The 13,007-nt window shown below is 39.4% G+C and overlaps 1 protein-coding gene across 1 annotated transcript in view; it reads right to left on the minus strand.

Annotated features, from left to right (window-relative positions):
• Positions 1–13,007, minus strand: part of USH2A (usherin) — a 739,358-nt gene that overhangs the window by 162,728 nt on the left and 563,623 nt on the right. Inside the window, exon 50 of the mRNA XM_030302386.1 lies at positions 3,817–4,040. Within this exon, the coding sequence (XP_030158246.1) occupies positions 3,817–4,040 (224 nt within the window). The remainder of the gene's footprint in view (positions 1–3,816; positions 4,041–13,007) is intronic.

Here is a 13,007-nt window from a genome sequence, read left to right on the forward strand (position 1 = left end):
TCCAAGGAAGCAGAAAGGGGATGAATACATGCAGAGACAATACTGTGTGCTCAGTGATATCCATTTTGTGTTTTCTCCCTGGGAATACCATATTTGTAAGTCCAGCTCAGTAAGAAAAGCCACGTGACTAGAAATGCCCCTGTGATGACAGTATGTATGTTGTATCCTTTCTGAGATCCATACATGCGTAATCATCCTCTTTCTTCCCTTTTCCATTGTGATCTGAGGGTTGTGTGTCAAGTCCCACAAGAGCGAAGACGTAGATCCCGAGACACTCCTTGGAGGAGAGCTGTCTGACTCACACTGGGTTGTAATTTGAAAGAACTGTTTTAAAATTTATTCTATTGACCCATCCCATACGTGAGTACACTGTTTTGATTTTGGCATGGTCTTATTTGTCGTAGCTAAAACATAAATTAGAATTTTGAAGTTAGATATCGTCTTGACAGCAACAACAAAACCCTAAACCACATGGCGTTGCTTTAATGCTTAGATAGGCAGTGGCAAATAACTACATACTGGGGTTTGGAAATTTGGGGAGCTCGGTTATGCCGTGGCTACATATTTGATAAAATTACGACCTGGGACAACTGTCAGAGTAAGCCAGGGCTACTGCACTCCAGCCCTGGGGGGAAGAGGTCACGATCTAGAACATCCTCAGTAGGTGTGTGCTGTTTCTGCTGCACTTGGTAAAGTGTTACAAAATGGCATAAGCTTAGAAGAGATTTGGTGAAATTAAAAGGAACAGCGAGACTTCACTGGAAGGTATAAGGTAGGAGCCAAAGAGGGCAAGCCAAATAAAAGTCTGCATGTTGCACAGTGTGAATCCCAGCCTCCTTTCCTACCGATTCCCTATGTGCTGTCAGCCAGACATATATCTTATCACGATCTAGGATGGATTATTAAGGATAGTCAATTAAGTGTACTTGCTAAGATTTTTGTTAATATGACTCCCTGACAAAAAGCCATCCTGCCACCCAATTCCCTTGCTGTGTGCTCTCCACTAATATATGCCTATGCACAGTGAGCTTTCCATTCAGCCTCCAATGGAAAGAATAGACTAGGTATAGACTAGGGATAGAATATGAAAAAAACAAAAATTCAAAGGGAGGAGAAATAAAGGAAGGGAAAGAAGAAAACTAAAATAGAACCAAACAAACAAATGAGAAAATTCAAGGAACAAAGTGAACAATAAAAAAAAAAACAACAATGGAATTAGTATTTCCAGAATAATAAAAAAAGACACCCCATGAATGGAACAAGAGTAGGATGCCATGATTAAATAACAGTCAGCAAACAAGAAAGAACCCTTAAAAGCTATTAAAAAAAAAAAGATGATAGCTAAAAAATCAATCAATCAATAGAAAGCGTGGAAGATGACGTTAAGGCAATATCCGATCATGTTGAAAAAGATGAAGTGTTAACTAATCAATAAACAAGAAACAAGAAGAAAAGATGGAAAGATGGAAAGATTGGCTTAGGAAGTCTAACACCAAACTAGTCTGTAAAAACAGATATAAAAAGGGAGAAAATTATCAAAGAAATAAAATAACATTCCTCAGAACTGAGGGTCATGAGACTTCACACTGAAAAAGTCCACAAGAAGTACATCACCATGAATAATGATGATGATGATGATAATAATATCCACATGGAGGCACATTATCATGAAATATTAGAAAGACGGAATAAAGAGAATGTCCTAAAAACTTTCATAGGAAAAACAACCTGGGTACCTAGGAAGAAACAGGAATCAGAATAGCAATGAAAGTTTAAAAGTGCAGAAATTACTTTAAAATCTGAGTAGAAATAATTCTTAACCTGGAATTGTGTACCTAGCCAAGTTATCAATCTAGAGGGAGGGTAGAAAAATGGTAATTTCAGACATCAAGCTCTCAAAAACTTTACCTTTCACGCACTGATACCCACAGTGATCTTTCTCCAAAAGAAGGCAAAAAGGCAAGAAAGGGGGACTCTTAGATTGAGAACACTGGGACACTGACACAGGAGAGAAGTAAAAGAAACCCCCAAACCAACACTTAGGGAAGACTCTCTGGGGAGAAATGTCACAGTGGTCCAGTCCTGAATGGAGCAGGAGATAGAAATCTCCATGAAAGAGATATTCGCGAAACAAAGTGCAACCCATACGTTGAACTTTACTGTAGCACACTCCTTGATTCAGCATTCAGAAATAATGTCTTAATTATAATAATTTAAATGTGAATTGTCAATATGGCTGTTAACTGGCTTTCATAAAGCCAATTTAAGTCAATTTAAAGGATCATGTATATATCCTGAACATTGTCCTTGAGTAACGGAAACTGTATCTTCCTGAAGCCAAAATGAGATTCCTGGGAAACAAATGTGAGTGGATAATAATGAAACAAATAGTTGTGAGCAATAGTGTCATTTCTGAAACTAACGGGTTTTCTGTCTTAATTTTTCAAATGTGAGTGCCCTTTTGAGGAGACTTTTCTACACAGATTCTTCTTAACTAGTCATTTTAAAGACATGCTCCTGCAACATCACCAGTTTTAAGACTATGTGTTTCAGGGGCGCCTGGGTGGCGCAGTCGGTTAAGCGTCCGACTTCAGCCAGGTCACGATCTCGCGGTCCGGGAGTTCGAGCCCCGCGTCAGGCTCCGGGCTGATGGCTCGGAGCCTGGAGCATGTTTCTGATTCTGTGTCTCCCTCTCTCTCTGCCCCTCCCCCGTTCATGCTCTGTCTCTCTCTGTCCCAAAAATAAATAAACGTTGAAAAAAAAAAAATTAAAAAAAAAAAAAAAGACTGTGTGTTTCAGAGAAATTTCGCAGTCCAAATTTCTGAAAACATTGACTTGGAATAAATGCAAACTTTGGGAGCATACTGTTGGATAGATTTCTTTCAAGTTGCGTACGGTCATACCAATTTCTAAAACAATTTTGTAGATTAAAAACTATTTTTGATGGGTATTTCATACGATTCTTCACTTCATGAAGTACTTATTCTTTTTAACAACTTTATGAATTATCTTAATATTAATTGTTGCAAAGTGCTTGCTGGAACCCTAACAATTTCAAAGGTTAGTTTACATCTTAAAGTCTATGGTGTCCACACGATGTTTGTATAGTTGCGTCAGTTGGCATGAATGACCCAAACACCTATTTGCAGGCATCTCCTAAGGCAAAATGACTACAGAACTTAGTAGCATGTTTGGTTTTTAATGTCCCATAATCCTTTTCTTAAAATGTTAGGTTTCTGGAGTCCTGTCAAATTTAATTTTAGCAAAACGTGACACGTCTGTCCATGAAGCATGTCAACATACAAACAAATGGTACACTCATAGGTCTATCCGCTTTTAGAGTGGCAGGCATTTGTTAATCTTCAACCGTCTCAAGGAATAGGATATAAGCACAAGTGAATTTGCTGGATCTAAGGTCTCTATCAAAGGAAAGTGTTGGATTTGGGTTGGGGACCCAGAGGGAAGAAGCCAGAATTTCTCTCCCTTTCCATCCCAGCACCCATGGGCATAAAGTGGCACCGCATAGGTCCCAGACGACATATTCTGGCTCTTGTGACACACAGGCGTTCAGTCCTGCACTAATCTGAAGCGCTGGGTAAAGCTTCCTGAGAACAGCTAATCATTATTAATTCCTTTAGAATTCATTGCAATAACATCAATCACAGTGAACTCATTTGGTATTAATATGGATGTAATGTGAAAATGAATAATGCACACAGGAGTTTTTATATTCCTATTTTAGAAAAATAGTTATGAACAATGTATTTCTCTTTCCATTGTCAAATCAGCACCTCTGAGAGGTTTTCTATCAATTACCTTCATCATCATTCCAGTTGAAATCTTGTCAGAGCAAACATATTTCAAAGGATTATATCCAACTCCATTACAGCATTTCTGGCTCTCTGGAATAAGTTCAGTCTCACAGCATTTTACTGGCACCAGGTCATTCTTTTTAACATGTGCTTTAGACTCTCCACTGGAAGCTGAGCAGCATATGGTATCTGACATATTCACATAATCCTGCCCACAACAGAACATCCCTGCAACAATAAAATGTTATATATGAATATGAAATAAAAAAAAGGAAGAACACTGAGACCGCTATAAAGTTTGGTATAAAAATGTCAGACTCAGGCAGTTGCTGCAATGGCACAATACAAGGCAGCACTTCCTTACCAAGGCGATTTAAATGTGCAGTGAGGGGTCCTTCTTACCAAGAGCACTAGACACTAATTAGGTAAAGAACACACAAGAACAAGTGTTCCAAAATCATTCAGCGGGGCCAAACTTCTCCCAAGCTCCATAGGAAAAAAAAGAATCCTGATTTCCGTCATGAGAATTACCGGCTCATTTTGTGATGATAACATCGTGTTGCAGAAAAAGGGCTAGTTAAACTACGGGGAGTCAGAGGAAAGCTCTAGAAATTCACGAGGGAGAAAAGGTCAGCGAAACGCTCTGGGATAAGAGGCTAGACAGAGTAAAGAGGTAGCACCATCCAAGTACTGGAGACGCTGTGGGAAGAGTCTGGGAAGTTTTTGCCTGGCTTTGTCTAGGGGACACGTCTGCTTCTTGGGCATCCAGTAAATCACTCTTTCATCATAAGATAGATTTGTTCAAAACGAGTTGCGCTTGCTCACTGATCAGGTGAACAATTTGGCCACTAGTTTTTGAGCAGCACTGTGTTCTAGACCCATCACTGGACATGGATAAGAGATCGGGGTCAGTGGCAGAAAGACCTCGCAAGGAGGGGTCATTGGTTGCCACTTGTTGATGAAAGACACGTGTGCCTTTCACACCAAATAGACTTTCTCCCACCAAATTCAGTTTAACTGCCTGTGTTCACATCATTTAGATCTTGCCATAGAAGAGATACAGCAGAAATTTAGACATAAAATCCTGAATAAATAAACAATACTCTAGAGTCAGATTAAGCCAGAAATTAAGGTGCCTGCACTCCAGGTCACAGGGCTATTATATTAGAATTTATATCCAGTTATAAAGCAGCACAGTGTGATGAATGATTTATTTTAATTAGAATTTTGTTTATTTATTATTAGTCCTGACTGATAACATAAAGAACCTCAACTTCAAAGTGCCCTGGGGTCCTGATTGTTTAATCTGGTCCTGTACAAACACCTACATTATGAAAGACACTCCTAATAATAGACCAGTGAGTTTTAAGTGCTTTTTATTTAAAAAAGAAAAGAAATCATTGAAAGTAGACACTGGCTTGGTACACACCTTAAGAAAGATGTTTAGGCACACGTGACTCCAAAGAACTTTCTCGCTGATCTTTCCACTTCAAAAAAATGTCTCCTAATATTTTATTTATTTATTTCTCATTGTTTTAAATTTATTTATTTATTTTTGAGAGAGAGAAAGAGAGTGCAAGTGGGGGGAGGGGCAGCGAGAGAGAGGGAGAGGATCCCAAACAGACTCCGCACTGTCAGCCCGGAGCCTGATGAGGGGCTCAAACTCGGTAAATGTGAGATTATCACCTGAGCTGAACCAAGAGTCGGAGGCTTAACCAACTGAGCCACCCAGGTGCCCCTCTCCTAATATTTTAAAACTTTTATCAATGTACATCATTGAGCACCACCAAGTCTTAACATGCCGTGTCTAAATGTGGTAACTGTTCAAAATGATTGGTTTAAATAAAAGTAAAGTGTTTTCTTCAGTGCTTTATTAATAATATTAGTTGTTTTAACATTTCCAAGGAAAGGTTTTTTTTCGCATAAATACACCCAGCAGAGCTATCACTGCAAGCTGAGTCTTGGTGATGACAGGTAAAAATGACATGTGTACACACACACGTGAGTACACACAATAAAAAGAAAAATCTACACCTTCAAGTTTTATAATGTTCGGACATTTTTTCCTGCTGCTTTCTGATCAGACACTCAAATACAACCTTGGATTTTTTACCGTCATTTTTTTCTCTAGCAGTTTTCTTAAAATAATTCATGTTTCTATTTTAAAGAGCAATCGAAATCTGAAAACTGGCCCTTTAGGGAGCAGAATACATTCTCCCCCTCTACTCCCAAGTTACTTTATGGTTTCACCATGCTTTAAGTATAAAATCAAAATGCAGACATTGACCTAATTCGAAACTCTAATCAGTCATCTGATCGCTCTGAGGGACTTTTGACAGGTCAACTAAAATTTTGATAATGAACTGTTTTTACACTAGAAAAAAAAAAAAGGCTGCTTTCTTTCACAAAGAGCTTCATCTTTGTTTCACTGAATTAAAATTTTCAGCCAAGATTCCACTCTCATAACAAGAAGTGACTCCCTTTCTAGTTTCTTTGGTAAACCATTACTTCTTTAATTATTATCAACCTTGTTCCAGTGTGATAAATTGCTAATTACTTAATACCCTAATCAGCGTTCATTCTTTGCACAGATAAACTGTGACAGTGCCATTAATTTAAATAGTAATTTCACTTAATGGCCAGAACGGCACACCAGATTTTTATGCAGCATTTTCTGAAGACTGCATCCATCACTGCAATATTCTGACATAAAGATGTCTGACGTGCACTAACTCACTTAGGGAGAGCAGATGTTGTGGAGCGGAGTTTGGTAGTAATTCCCATAGTGCATCACTTCAGCATGAATGAGCTGCAAATTCAGAGACAGACAATCTTCCGAAACGGCATTGCAATAACTTCTGACCCCTGCTTAATTTATCACATGCAGCACTTGACTTTTGAACTTTGACACATAGAATGCACAATTTTAAATGTGCCAAAAGGAAAACAAAACAGGTCGTGTATTATTGATGGATCGATCTATTCTTCCAGAGGCTGTTCATTACATTTGAACACAGGTGAAGATTCTCTGTGGACAGATGTTACTAAAGTGGTACAATACACATAGAGCTATTAGATATTTATTTTTAATATCAAACTGCATATTTCATCTTCCCGAGCAGCATATATATCCAATGGGTAGCTCCCATTTCATTGGATACAACTGAGAAAACAGTGAAGGAAAGAGTTGTTTACTCACAATGTTATGAGTGGTTTCAATAGGTTACTAACATTAATTTAATGGCCAGGACCGAAAAGGAAAGAATTTATAAACATATGGTCCTGATGAATCTCTACATTGTTAGTTCTCTAAAACAGGTGCTTCATTTTTCTAAAATAAAAAAAGAACAAGAGTTATGAATCATGCTTTTGAGATCGAAATAGTACAGTAGTAAAATCAAAGTCTGGAATGTGACAGATTCAGGTACAACTCTGGGACTGATCATGGGGACCACATTTTAAACCAAGGGGTTATACATTAAGCCCACCAGATTGGAAAAAAAAAAAAGTTTTGTGATTAGTCATTGTTAGGACAAACTTACAAAATGGTGGTGGGATATGAAAAAAAAGATGTGCGTGCTTGTCTCCACCAGTAGATGGCTCTATGGCTGCCACCACAAAACAGAAATAAAGGGTAGAGCAAAAATTTCCCCAAATTGCTGAGCTATGTTTTAAAGTCTTTTGTATTACACTTTCAAATTTCTTTTTAATGTTTATTTATTTTTGAGAGAGACAGATAGAATGCGAGTGAGTTAGGGGCAGAGAAAGAGGGAGACACAGAATCCGAAGCAGGTTCCAGGCTCCGAGCTGTCAGCACAGAGCCTGACACAGGGCTCGAACTCACAAGCCGTGAGATCATGACCTGAGCCGAAGTCGGACGCTCAACCGACTGAGCCACCCAGGTGCCCCTCTACATTAAAAATTCATTATGGCACATGGAAATCTTCCCGGAAAACATTCTTTGATACAACTCTTACATAATGGATTTCTGTGCTCTGTTTCCCTCTTTGCAAACTTTCTAAATCCCATCTTACAAGACAAATAGCCACAGTCATTCATTCTGCTGAAGTCCTACTCCAGGACATGGAAACCCAGGATTCTCTTCCAAAGCAGTTTCAACTCAGTCTCCTATCAAAGGCTGCATGGACAACATTTATAATAGAGATCAGACAATATGTTCCAAAGGTATGTCATGAGCAGTTTCTCATGGCTAACTGAAAATCTTGTTCTCTTGGAATGATAGGGGGACTTTCATTTTCATCTCTCAATACTAAAAGATATGATCAAGTCCAATCCAAGATTAATGGCATAAATGATAAAGCCCTTTAAGCAAACACTAAGAATAAAAAGAGTAATAAAGAGGTTTCAAATACATCCAAAGAAAATGGTTAAGAATACATATCCACCGAAATGATGAGCATGACTTTCATCCCGAGATACCTGTATAACACTCCTACACAACTCATCTGCCCAGAGAGAGCAGTAAAAACATAAACGCTACCCCAGCACTTCTGTTCCAACAGCATCTGTTAATTCACTCCATTTATAAAATACATATTGACAAAGACAACTGAACTGGGACCAGGGAGATTTGATTTGGTGTGAGAAAGTCAATTCAATGTGATTTTGTTAAAGGGCTCCTGCAGGCAAATAAAAGAGTTTAAGTAATAAAGTACATAAAGAGATGTTTTACGAGCCAGCCTGGTCTTACGGCGGGCACACAATGCCAGGCAGTGAGAGAGGCCAGGCTTAGGAACAATATTGTGAGATCCAAACCCTCATGTAGCAGGTATGGTGTTGCTAGGTTGAGGAGAGAAAGGGCCATATGGATATTCTGGAAGGTCACTGAGGTCATAGTCATTAGGGGCGACAGGAGGGAGCGGCAGCAGAGAGAGGAAAAAGGCATGTGGAACGTGTCTATTTTAACTGAAACCTGCAGGAAGGTCAAGAGAATAAAAAGAGAGGCTTTTCCTTTTTAAAAGCATCATTCCTCTGGTCCACCATGATTACCAGACTGGGCAGAATTGCACAATGTCATGGGAAACTCTTGAGCTAATCTTGATTTGCAGGAGTTGAGTAATGTCACAATTTGCTTAAGAAATATTTGACTAGCGTGGAAAACCATAGTGAAGTAAGGAGTGATTCTGAAATTTGGGCCCACGGATGGACTTCAAGGGTGTATGAAATTGCAGGCAAATTACTCTGTGTGTTTTATGTACCAGTATTTGAAGTGAGGCTTTGTAAAGATTTCTCAGGGAGCGTTTGACCCCAAAAGATTAGGCACCAGTTTCCTAGAATACAGTTACCTGTACTACATTTTATTTTTGGCAATAGTATTCTGACTTAGCTTTCCTTTTCCCTCATATTCATTTTGCCCCCAAATCGAATATATCTCCTTACATCACAGTTCTTATCATCACGTTGACTCTTCCTTGATTACTAAATAATATTCAGATCCTTTTGCCTACTCAGACTTATCCCTCTCTACTTCCTTACACACGGTGCTAAATTCACACTTTAGCTCAAGCTACACCCCTTAGCTGAAGTGTCCATCTTCCGTCTACACATCTCAACATCTTGTTCATTGTTGGAGGTTCCAATCCAATGGCTTAGCTTTATCCATCACCTTGACTGGAGTGAACTCTCAGTCTTAAGAATATGCTTGTGTTCATCCATCTCTTATGGACTGTGTTTAACCTTATTGGTACTTTCCTCCTTGATTAGATTATAAGTCCTTAAGGATAAAAATGGAATCTTAGCCAATTTTACACTCGCAGAGCACAGAGAATAATGTCTTGAGCATAGACACTACACAATACATTTTTATCGAATGAAGGAATATGGAAATTGACTTAAAAAAACAACAAATAAACAAAGATGCTAAAAGGAGACATTTTGGCTGTTATTTTAAAACTCTGACCCATTACAGAGTGGGCGAGCAACACTTTTGTACCCTGCGTTCCAACCTAGCACCCTTGTTCTGTCTTTTTTTTTTTTTTTTTAAGTTTATTTATTTTTGAGAGAGAGAGAGTCTGGACTTGTGCAAGGCAGGGAAGGACAAAGAGAGGGAGAGGGAGAATCCCAAGTAGGCTCCAAGCTGCCAGCAAGGTTCCCGCTGAGGGACTTGATCCCACCAACTGTGAGATCATGACCTGAGCTGAAATCAAGAGTCAGCTGCTCAAAAACTGGGCCACCCAGGCGCCCCACCTTGTTCTGTCTTTAAGGGGCCTATTTTTTAACTACTCAACCAAAAGAAGAGGAGATACTCAGCTGGTTGATCATAGCACAGGACAACTAACTCATTGCCAGGATTTTCTAGTACACATGATTACCATGCCTTAAGGCAGAGGTTCACAAAGTTTGGTCTCAAGATCTCTTTACACTTTTACAAATAATTAAAGACTCCAAATAGCTTTTGCTTATACAGGTTATATCTGTGATAAATACTGGTTGGAGTCGAAAACAACAACTTTTGAAATATGTATTTACTAATTAATTTAAAATAATAATAGGTAACATTTGAGAAGAATGATACTGTTTTATATTTTTGCAAGCCTCTCTAATGGCTGGCTTAATAAAGGGAACTAAATTCTCATACCTGCTTCTGCATTCAGTTTGTTGTGATATCACACATGCAGCCTCTGAAAAACTCCACTGTACACACAGGAGAGAATGAAATTGAAAAAGGCATATAAGGGGCGCCTGGGTGACTCAGTCGGTCAAGCGTCCGACTTCAGCTCAGGTCATCATCTCGCGGTTTGCGAGTTCGAGCCCCGCGTCGGGCTCTGTGCTGGCAGCTTGGAGCCTGGAGCCTGCTTCTGTTTCTGTCTCTCCCTCTCTCTCTCTCTCTGTCTCTCTGTCCCTCCCTTGCTTACGCTGTCTCTCTCTGTCTCTTAAAAATAAATAAATGCAAAAAAAAAGATATATAATAGGTTAGTATTAGTATGAAGATCATTTTGATCTCACAGACCACCTGCAAAGGTGTTTCTGCAAAGGGTCAGACCCATAGAAGACCCATGTCATTCTTTTGTTTTTTTTAATTTTTAATGTTTATTTATTTTTGAGACAGAGAGAGACAGAGTGAGAGCAGGGGACGGGAAGAGAGAGAGGGAGACACAGCTTCCCAGGCAGACTCCAAGCTCTGAGCAGTCAGCATAGTGCCTGATATGGGGTTTGAACTCACAAACTGTCAGATCATGACCTGAGCTGAAGTCGGATGCTTAACAGACTGAGCCACCCAGGCACCCCCACGTCATTCTTTAAAAGTGACTGTCTCAGGGCCTAGCACTCATACATACTACCCTTTCTTATACTTTTTTTCTTTTTAATTTTTAATGTTATTTTTTGAGAGAGAGACACAGAGCATGAGCGGGGGAGGGGCAGAGAGACAGAGAAGGAGACAGAATCTGAAGCAGGCTCCAGTCTCCGAGCTATCAGCACAGAGCCCAAAGCGGGGCCCGAACCCATGCACCGAGAGATCATAACTGGAGCCGATGTCGGATGCTTAACCTACTGAGCCACCCAGGTGCCTTATATTACCCTTTCCTCTAACTTTGGCAAACATGAGGTGTGCACTCAAAGGGCAGAGTGTATAAGGCCTCTTTTTTTCCAGTCGTCCAAAAAATGTTTGCAATTTGGTAGTTTATGATACTGACCTTGCTCATTAGACCTGACATACAGTTTGGGTTGGAGGGTGTCCATGCTTCTCCAAATATCGTAATGATCAAAGAAAGAGGTTAAGAGCATGGGCTCTGTAGCCATTTGGATGCTGCTAGAATCCCTTCTTAGCCACAGAGGCAAGAGATTCCAGAGGAAATCTCCCAGACCCCCTTGCACTTAGGTGTCAACAGATAGTGAGTTCCAGTTAGTGAAACGTTAACTTAAATTTTGCTATTCCTAGACCTGGCAATAAAAAATTTGCACACCCATTATTCCATGTTCTTTTCCTCTTTTGGTTGCAGGAATGGGTATAACCCCCAGGTGACCTTAGAAGCTACCTGTGGAATGGCCAAAATACCTAGGGAAGAGAGGTAACCTGCAGATAGGTTCATATCCCAGTACTATTATATAAGAAAACTATAACCCCTATTGTATTTGAGACTTTGCAAATTTGGGGGTTCGTTTATAGCAGCAATTAATGCTACCTGAAATAATACAGCCACTTGGTAGTTATGTGATTTGGGGACAGTGTTTGTTGTTGTTTTTTGTTTTCTGGGGTTTCTTTTGATAGGCATGGTTCAGGTATATCATTATTTGAACAAACCTGATTCTAATTATTTACCCAAAATATATATATAGTTGAAAAGACCCAAAACGTAATCTTTCTATAGCATGTGGCATTAGTTTAGTATTATGTTCTAATTTCTTTTGTATGGGGGACAGTTTTTAACTTTTGTTAGAAGCACTTCTGTTTCCTCATATCTAAAATGGAGATAACAGGGGCGCCTGGGTGGCTCAGTTGGTTAAGCATCCAACCTTGGCTTAGGTCATAATCCTGCTGTTTGTGAGTTTGAGCCCTGCGTCGGACTCTGTGCTGACAGCTCAGAGCCTCGAGCCTGCTTCAGATTCTGTGTCTCCCTCTCTCTCTGCCCCTTCCCTGTTCATGGTTTCTCTCTCTCTCAAAAAAGTAAATGTTAAAAAAAAATTAAATGGAGATAATAATAGTCCTTACCTCATAGGGTTGTTGCGAGCTTTAAGCATGTTATAAATGTGTGGGTATATTATGAAGTACACAATTCAGTTTGGCAAATAGTGAACACAGACTGTTGTTTATTTTTTGTTGTTGTATTTTGTCTCCTGTTCATTGTGTACATCTTTTAGCCAATAACCAGTGTCTAGGAGACACCCGAGTGGGCTGAATTCCTTGGGTGTACTTCACTTATCTTTCGAATGCTAACTTCTTAAGGTTACGATTCTGGGGGAAATTTTCTCAAAGGATTATATTTCTACACTGAACTCTTGTGTATCATATGATTTAATGCATCATTCGTTTTTAAAGATCTTAGAAAGTTAGTTTTTGTTATTGTTTCTTGGTTTTACCTGGCAAAGTCGCCTTTCTCATTACCTTATAGTGCAGATCCAGGTGTCTGTGAGGTATGTTGGAGGTAATCCTTAAATTTCTGGGGTCAATGGAAGTGTGCTAATTGAAGTCCAATTCTGTTGTATGTAGGGCAACAATCCATCGTCACTATTTTC

This window comes from Lynx canadensis, chromosome F1 (assembly GCF_007474595.2).
Source record: "Lynx canadensis isolate LIC74 chromosome F1, mLynCan4.pri.v2, whole genome shotgun sequence".
Classification (NCBI taxonomy): domain Eukaryota; kingdom Metazoa; phylum Chordata; class Mammalia; order Carnivora; family Felidae; genus Lynx; species Lynx canadensis.